The sequence below is a fragment of the Nematolebias whitei genome, chromosome 7 (genome assembly GCF_014905685.2).
Source record: "Nematolebias whitei isolate Nwh7 chromosome 7, NemWhi1, whole genome shotgun sequence".
Lineage (NCBI taxonomy): Eukaryota > Metazoa > Chordata > Actinopteri > Cyprinodontiformes > Rivulidae > Nematolebias > Nematolebias whitei.
Window position 1 is genome coordinate 40,737,064 of NC_056504.1, and position 8,808 is coordinate 40,745,871.

The 8,808-nt window shown below is 39.5% G+C and overlaps 1 protein-coding gene across 1 annotated transcript in view; it reads right to left on the reverse strand.

Annotated features, from left to right (window-relative positions):
• Window positions 1-8,808, reverse strand: part of fancd2 (FA complementation group D2) — an 18,017-nt gene that overhangs the window by 7,318 nt on the left and 1,891 nt on the right. The window contains exons 7-27 of the mRNA XM_037679868.1: window positions 7,640-7,786; window positions 7,427-7,561; window positions 7,207-7,338; window positions 7,019-7,126; window positions 6,815-6,924; window positions 6,664-6,718; window positions 5,628-5,747; window positions 5,464-5,537; window positions 4,587-4,730; window positions 4,363-4,463; window positions 4,146-4,261; window positions 3,975-4,083; window positions 3,791-3,889; window positions 3,617-3,711; window positions 3,386-3,541; window positions 3,193-3,309; window positions 2,960-3,088; window positions 2,228-2,346; window positions 2,010-2,120; window positions 996-1,126; window positions 818-917 (exon numbers count right to left, since the gene is read on the reverse strand). Of these exons, the coding sequence (XP_037535796.1) occupies window positions 818-917; window positions 996-1,126; window positions 2,010-2,120; window positions 2,228-2,346; window positions 2,960-3,088; window positions 3,193-3,309; window positions 3,386-3,541; window positions 3,617-3,711; window positions 3,791-3,889; window positions 3,975-4,083; window positions 4,146-4,261; window positions 4,363-4,463; window positions 4,587-4,730; window positions 5,464-5,537; window positions 5,628-5,747; window positions 6,664-6,718; window positions 6,815-6,924; window positions 7,019-7,126; window positions 7,207-7,338; window positions 7,427-7,561; window positions 7,640-7,786 (2,408 nt within the window). The remainder of the gene's footprint in view (window positions 1-817; window positions 918-995; window positions 1,127-2,009; window positions 2,121-2,227; window positions 2,347-2,959; window positions 3,089-3,192; window positions 3,310-3,385; window positions 3,542-3,616; window positions 3,712-3,790; window positions 3,890-3,974; window positions 4,084-4,145; window positions 4,262-4,362; window positions 4,464-4,586; window positions 4,731-5,463; window positions 5,538-5,627; window positions 5,748-6,663; window positions 6,719-6,814; window positions 6,925-7,018; window positions 7,127-7,206; window positions 7,339-7,426; window positions 7,562-7,639; window positions 7,787-8,808) is intronic.

Sequence of the window (8,808 nt, forward strand, 5' to 3'; positions counted from 1 at the left end):
TCATTATTTAATTTACCCTTTACTTATACAGGTAGTCTCACTGAGTCGTGAGAACTCATTTTCAAGAGAGACCTGTTTTTGGGACCTACTTACAGAAACTACATCGCTTTCTCTGCTGTGGAATTAAAATACTACATTATTCTGCATGGTCTTTGTCAATTTGTCCTGCTGCCAAATGCAGATGCCAAAAAAGGGGTTGAAAATGATGTAACACTTCAACTTGGATTATGTTTAATGTCAAATGTATTCATGACATTTACTCTCTCTAACACAATGACAACACTCGAACAGTGCAAATTTGTAAATTTTCACAAAACTCAACATGTTCACAAGCGACAAGTGAAAAGTGCATAAGTAGTGTATTAATAAATATACTTGACAGTTTCTTAAATTTAAAATGAACTTAAAACAGAAGCCCAATATGTGATTATACAATCTTAATGATCAACTCAAATCTCTATGAATATGAATGCTCTGTAGAAATAAAATCAAAAGTGCAAAAAATAATGTCAGCTTCTTTCCTTTGTCAGAAAATAGCCACAAAAACTGTGTAAAAAAAAAAAAAACAGAAGCCTTTTATATTGGTGAGTTATTGTGATGGAACGGCCGATGTCCAATATTTAACTTTATCGCTAATATCGGCTGATACCAATACCATGCTGATAATATCATGCATCCTTAATTAGAACCATAAACAACAGTGTTGGAAAGCCTGTATCAAAACATAAAAATACAAACGTGGATATCTGTGTAAATAAATCAATGTTTTCTTTGAGCTGCTTGTCTTCTGAGCATAATTTCTGACATATGGACCAACCTTAGAACAGTGTGGAGAGCCTCATTGAACTTGTGCCCTCGCTCCTTCTCTCCGCTCGCTGTCACCCAGACTTGGCTCAGAAAATGTCGAGCGAGGGAAGCTAGGAAGTAAAATTAATCTCATTATCATCATACTCTACTAGAAATGTGATCAAAGGATTGGAATAAGGCAGTCTGACCGGTCTGCTCTCTGTAGGCGGCTGGATTCCCTCTTTTCTCTGCCACTGTGGACAGAAGCTGGGAGAGAGACAGAGCTGTGCTGAGGCTTGGCATTGTGCTGCGGAAGTTCAGCAGGTAGTCAAAACTATATCTGAAACAACAGGTGAAAACAATATCAGTCACCACACAGACACGTGAATCAAAGCATCATTTGGTTATTGCTGGTATACAATACCACCCCAACATTAGAACTAGAGATGCACGATATTGGATTTTTGGCCGATATCCGATATGCCAATATGTTAAAACTTATTTGGCTGATAACCGATACCAATACAGATATTTTTTCCCCTAGACCTTTTTGTTTCCTTCATTATTTAATTTACCCTTTACTTATACAGGTAGTCTCACTGAGTCATGAGAACTCATTTTCAAGAGAGACCTGTTTTTGGGACCTGCCAATGAACTTAAAGTTAAATTAAAATAAAAAAAAACTGGGAATGTGAGAGAGTGATTGATTGTATGCCTCTATGTGTCCCTGTGATAGACTGAAGACCTGTCCTGGGCGTCCTCCACCTCTCACACAGTGACTGCTGGATATGGGCACCAGTGAGTCCCGTGACACAAAAAAGAAGAAGTGTGTAAAGATAATGAATGGATGGATGGATGGATGGATGGATGGAAGGAATCCAAGGAGATTGTTTAACGTTTATTTTTCATTTAGGATCAGCTGTATATGTGTTCTATAAATTTGTTTACTGCAGATCTATGCATTAAATTTGCAGATGCTGTTCATTATTTTATGTAAATGATTATTTTATGTTAAAATATATATATATTTTTTTATTTTATGTAAATTAGTCCCTGAGGCTCAATGGGATTAACCTGTATAAATAAAGGTTGAATGAATAAATTTTAATTTGTAGCTTTAATTTCTGAGTCACAAAAGATAAATCTTTTGAAAACAGCTAAAAGTCTCAATTAAATCATACGCAAAAATGTGTCTTAGTTCAATCAGAAAACGTATCACTCACTTCACAAGCTGCTCCAGGGTCAGATCAGGACCTCCCTCTTTAAGTCGTCCAGCCAAAACCCCCAAAGCCTTCTTCAATAAGTTCCTCTGGCCCGGCTGACTGAATCCAGACCTTCCGAATACACGCAAACAATACAGAAACAACACGAGCAAGAGACGGGCCTTTATCTAAAGGCTCCAACTCTCAAACTCTAACATGACAAGGTTCTTTTTACTCACCAGCTAAATGTAGTGTTCAGGACCTGCAAGAGCAGCTGGTAAGCTGAAGACATAAACTGATGCTCCTGCACATCTGTAGCTGGCCCGTCCACAACTCCATGGTTCTCAGACATCACAGCCTGTGAATGTACAGATGAGACGGTTATAGGTAGGCCTGTCACGATAATAAATTTTGCTGGGCGATTAATTGTCTCAAATTATTGCGATAAATGATAATATTGTTTGAAATTTGACAATAATTAGTCATTGTTGTCAAATTTAAGAAATGCTGGTTAATTTGTGTTGAGTGTAGTAACCTTTTTTGACCACTGGATGGCAGTATAAGACTGTTTGGACCAAAGGATGAATAGTGAGAGAGCGAGCAGCGTGTCTCTTTAAGAAAAATGGGAGGGAGGCCCCTTGACGTGACATGGGCTGTCTCTCATTCCTGTTTTTCAGTTCCCAAAATGGCAGACGCTCTATGTGGTTTGAGCTCTTTAGCATAGCATTTGTCACCCAAAGTTTTTAATTAAAAAAACGCCCCAAAACCTCCAAAAACGTGATTTGCCTTTTGTCATCCAGTGTCTTCAGTAGAAAGAGAGAGACACGAAGAAACGATAACGCTGAAAAATTGAAATGAGGTTGATAAATTTAATTTATCATGTGATTAATTGATTTATTCTTTATCGCGACAGGCCTAGTTATAGGCTTTAAAAAAATATCACTTTTTGGTCAAATTCAGCATCTGTGTACCTGGAAACGGTTGTGGCAGTTCTCCAAGTGTGTGCAGAGGGCAGGCAACAGGTGGACACAATAGGAGGTGATGTCTTTGGAGCTCTTTTGCTGGAGGTGGGAGAAGCCTATGCTTTTATCAGCCCTGGCCTAAGCAGAAACATCTTTAATTAGGTTACAGATTACAGCAGGTGAACTCAAGTTTAGGTAGCCTGCAAATACACAAGGATCTGAATGTTTGCTTTTCCCAGTACCTTGAGGAAAGGGGCTCTCCTAGCAGTGGCAGCTGTAAGACTGAACTCCAGCTTGCAAAGCATATCCTCCAGCAGGAAGACGAGCTCACCGGGACCCAGCAGCACATCCTCTCGCACCTTCAACAATATAAAATGAAACTGTTTATGTCTAACAGTACAGTCGAACAAATCTGGAGTCTCCGGTTTTTTCCACCTTGGTGTGAAGCTCCGAGTCCAGCAGCGAGCGCGACAGCAGACCACACTCCAGAACGCCGAGCACCTCCAAGTCCAGCTCTCTGAAAAACGGCCTGTAGGCGGTCAAACTGACGCCTGGACGGATCTCCTTTTCTTTCTCCTTTTCAGGCTGCTCCTTCAGAGGATTTTAGTTTATGCTACACACAACTAAATGCTTTAAACAGAATTATATGAAAGACAGACATTATACCTGCTGAGTTTCATCTGCTTCAGCTGCCTCCTCAGACTGAGAGCTTCCTTCTAATGAATTCTTACCAGGAGCCTTCCTCTTCCTTCCTGCACCATCTAAACAACCCACATGAGTTCAACCAAAGAACAAAAACAAGTAACAACACAGAATAAAGTAGCAGGTGTGTGCAGTTACTTTTCTTAGCTTTGGTCACAGGAACAGTAAAACTTTGTGCGATCCCGTCTGCGCTCTCTCCATCAAAGTTGGAAACAGGTGGAACGTAACCAGGAGTTGCTAAACGTGGGAAATAAACGATGTAAAAGTGACCGTGCGTGGCCTAAAGGAGAGGTTTGGGATGGAAACCACAGCAGAAACACACCTGCAAGAGCCCTCTCCAACAGCGTCTGCAGATACGTGATGTTCTGCAGGCGAGTCATCACTTTCATCTTCATCTCGGTTTCTTTTTGTTTGCAGAACGCATTTACAACCTGGGAAAAGACGCACGTCAGCTGCAAGTCTTTCATTAAATAGTTCAATGATGTGTAGTTACCTCTCTGAACCAGTTGATGGTGTGAAAAAGCAACGAACAGAAGAGCTCCCTCTGAGCTTTTGACAGGCTCTCGACTTTCTCCACAACATCCAAGTTTGTCAAGATCATTGGGCATCCTGCAACAGGCCAAGCGTGAGCACAAAGACATACATTGTTTTAAAGCCCACAAAAGAAAACGATAAAAGAAGATTGGTATTTTCATCCTCCTTTATCTCACCCAAAAGTGCATCAATCTCATCCAGGTCTCCCTGATGTTGCTTCTCCTCACAAAGCCTCAGGAGGCGAAAAAATGGAGATAAGCACAGAGGAGACACTTGCCTATGAAAAGGCAGAAAACAAATAGAAAATATTAAGAGACTACATTTATATCTGCTGCGTAGGACAAAAAGAAGACATTTGTGTTCAAATGAGCTGTCAATCATCAGAACTGGAGTTACTGACTTTGGTGATTTGCTGGTTTGAGTCTGCTGCTCGCCTTTGTTTTGGGTTTCTTTGGCCAGCAGAGGCAGCAGGTTGATGGCGATGCACCCCTGACTCTCCTCCTCATCCAGATTGTACATCACATGGGCTGGAAGGGGGAAGGAACTGAAACAAAAGGAAGGAATCACTTGTTGCATCTACCTGGACAAAATGCTTCATGCAAACGTTTTTGTTGGGAGACAAAAATCAAACCGCCTTCATTAGAAGAGCATGTTTAAAACAACACAAGTCGACAAAGTGCTGTACAAAACCATAAAACAATTAATAACAAATGAGCCAAAAATATAAAACCATTGAAACAGAAAAATTATCAAACATAAAATAGGATAAAAAAGAAAAGTAAAAGGTAATATTAAATTTAAAAAGTTGTTTAGAACATCTAAGACTTTAAATTAAGGGCAAATAAATTTAGGTAAATATAAGAAAAAAACATTAAGAAAAGGTTAAGGTTAGGGACAGAGCTTGAACTGTTTAAAAATGTTTAATTTTTGTTTAAAACAAAAACAGTCTCAGTAAATTTTGTCTCAAACTTTCTCCTGCAAGTCCCTGATCTACTCCTAAAAACTTCTGGAAAAAAACTGGAAATGCCTTTTTCTTTTGTTGCATTGTTTAAAAGTTAGCTGACAAGCCTAATATTCACAAAGCCAGAGATTTGTTCTGAGTAAATGTCTTCAGACGTGGAAATGTGCGCCTTCACAAACATTTTTTAACATCAATGTGAACATTTCTGTTTAAATCAGAATCAGCAATCTAAAGCAGCTTATTCCACTTATGTGAAATTTCTTTTGCTGAACTGAAAAAACACATTTTTAACCCACTCGTTTTTCTGAGCACCAACCCTGTTATATCTGGCCCGAGGTCCACCACAAAGTCATCTTGGAAGTCATCCAGAACGCTCGTTCCAATCATTTCCTGTAAAACAATGAGCACTTAGTCATCAGATACGTTCACATTCACGCTGTAGACAAGAGCCGTTTCAGATGTGAAACTGCAGAGACTCACCTGCACCTGTGGGTCTAGTGCAGAGCTCCACAGCAGGTTGGCCAGTTCGTCATAGTACAGAGCTGCAGCCTCAGGGGAGCTGCCGCTGCTCGACTTCACCAGCTCCAACAGAGCTGTGACCTGCACACAGGCAAAAATGTGCAGCATAAAACACCGATATAACTCTGAATATATCAAAGGATCTCAGCTACAGGTATAACTCCCAGTTACACTTTCACCAACAGACACAGACTCATGTTCGGGCTGCTGTTGATACGCCGTGTTGTTTTGCATTATTAGTGTTTGGCGTATGTCTTAGATCATATGTGTCAAGGCTCAGGGGCCAAATGTGGCCCTCGTTGACGTCTTATCTGGCCCCCAAGATTATATGTGAAACGTAAAATACTTTTATCACTTGAATTTTTTCAGTCATCTTTGATTGTGATGTCAAAAGCACAACAGAGAACATCAAATGAGACCAATCAAACTCTTGCTGAGGAACCTGTGACCAAGAAAAGATGTCGGGTATCAGATTTGCGTTCATGTTTCTGAAATTGGCCCTTAGTTTGAAAAAGGTTTTAATTCTGGCCCCCTTTTGTAAGTAGGTCTGACAACCCTGTCTTAGATCTTTTAGTGTACTGTTTGGCATTTGTTTAGTGTATATCTTAGCTGTTTGATATGCCAAATTGTTTTACACTTAGTGTTTAGCATATACAGTATCTTGGATCTTTTAGCGTATTAAGCGTTCGTTTCACATGTATCTTGGTGTGTGTCTTAGATCCTTATATACTGTTTCTTTTTATACTTTATATTTCTGCTATTTTTGGGTGTAACTGGGACCCTGAGTACATAATTTTGTTCCACCTCATGTACCACGTGATGCGAATGACAATAAAGATACTTGAACTGGACACAAAAGTAATATTGATTAAACAAATCTAGCTAAAAAGGCAAATCTACAACAAACAAAAAAAAATCTAAAAACATATTTAATTTCTTTTATTCTGGTGAAGATTCTCACAGAATTTCTTTTATTGTTTTAATGTCTGACAAATACCTGTCTCAGTGTTTCCTGAGACAAGGAGCCATCTTGTGAATCCTTTCCTTCAGGCCTAGGATGGAGGTGAAGACAGAGCAGAATGAGGATGTGAAGGAAAATGATACAAAAAATGTCAAACTTCTGTGTGCAAGTGTGAGAGAGGTGTTACCTAAGAGCTCCCATGCTGCCTACAATCATCACAGCACCAATGATGCCTATTCGCTTGTATTTGGGCACAGTGCTGGAGAGCTGCTTACGGATCACGATGTGCATATCGTCCTGCAGTGAGAGAGAGAATGAGAATCATAAAAGGATAAAAACAGAAGACAGATTTATTTTATTTTTTTAACAACCTAAATGTGTGACTTTGCACCTGGATGTGCGACCCTTGCTGCTGCTGCCCAAACGCCAATTTGCTGAGAGGGTGGAAGAGTTTTCGTATCTGCTGGGGTGTGAGGTTGTCCATGTAGTCCAAGATCCCCTGTGAGGAACGTCCTGACGGGTCAGAAACCGAACCCAGACACACCAGCAGTTACAACTCATCTGAAACCAGCTGGTTACCTTAACAAAAACAGCATAAAGAGCCATCTCAGAGGGCTTCTCCACAACCAGAGCACAGAGGAGATCCAGAGCCGTGTCCACCTCCCCGCCCACACCGCTGCACACGTGGGTCACCAGAGATCCCACAACCTCCTACAAAACACAACACCAATACCAGAGTGAAAATTACTTTGAGCTTTTAAAAAGAGGGTTACGTGTTTGATATAAACAACAATCCCACCTGTTGGCAATAAGGGTCAAATGCAGTAAATGAGTGTCGGTACATGTGCCCACCAAAAGGCACCACGCAGGGGTCCGGAGAGCGCAACAAACTCTGAGCGAGAGCCAGGATGGAGGGGAAGTACCCTCGCATCACCTGTAGCATAAAAAATACAACATATTGGTGTAATAAGAGCTTAAAGGTGCTTTGTGAGGCTCATGTTTTTACGGCCACCTGAGAGAAGTCTCTGAAGGTTTTCTGCAGCAGAGCCTCCTGGAGCAGTCCGGTCCTCACTTTGAGCTTCAGGACTCGCTCGGCCCCCCGTCGGCTCTGGTTAGCGTTGGTGGAGTGGAGGATGAACAGAACCAGCAGATCTAGAACCTGACACAAGAGAGGTTTGTTAACGTATTCGTGGAAAGCAAGAACTCCTAAAACTGCAGCTCTGCTCATATTATAACAAAAACTCTTTACACCTATTTAAACTTTTTTTATATTGAGATTTTATTTTAAATGGTTGTAATTAAGTTAGAACAGTCTGAGAGTAGTATCATTTCTAAATGCATCTTATCTCTGAGCAAGATTACACCAACAAGAACAGACTTTTGCAGATAAACATGTTTTCATAACTAATGTGTAGATTCTGACTATAAGCAGTTTTCTCTGGGTCACTGCGACCAAACCACTGATAATGACACCTCTGTTACATTTGTAATTGTCCAGGTCAACAACACAACACTGAGGCTTTTTCTACATAAATCAACTACTCTTATACCAAAATGAAGCCAAACATCTAAGGAAAAGTTCTTCAAACTCACCATGTGGTTCTCCACTTCATCCACTGACTCTATTGCCTAAAAAGTAAATAATTATTATTATTATAATGCACACTGTACTTTGTTAATGTTTTTCATCTATGTTTAACAATTTCAATAAAAAAATAAAAAATCAGAGAATCAGCAAGAAAATATATTTAAAAACCCTGAATCACCAAGACTTTTTTTTATGCATCAAACAAGTAAGAAAACATTTTCACAACATTCATTTTCCCTTGGTTTATAAACTTCTTTAGAGTGAAGACCATAAAAGATTTATATATAATAATATTAATAATAATATTATTATTATTATTATTATTATTATTATTATTATTATTATTATTATTATTAATAGTAATAATAATAATAATAATAATAATCCAAAAAAGTTCAATCTGGTCCTCTGGACATTCAAAAAAGCAAAAAACAAAACAAAGCAAAAAAAATCTAGAAACGTTTCGTCTCTCATCCAAGAGACTTCCTCAGTCTGAGGTGCTGTTTTCAGCTCAGTCTCTTAAATAGCACCTTCTCAGAGTGGATCAACCAGTTTGCTGCTGACAACCAAAACCAGCTGATCACATGCTCAAG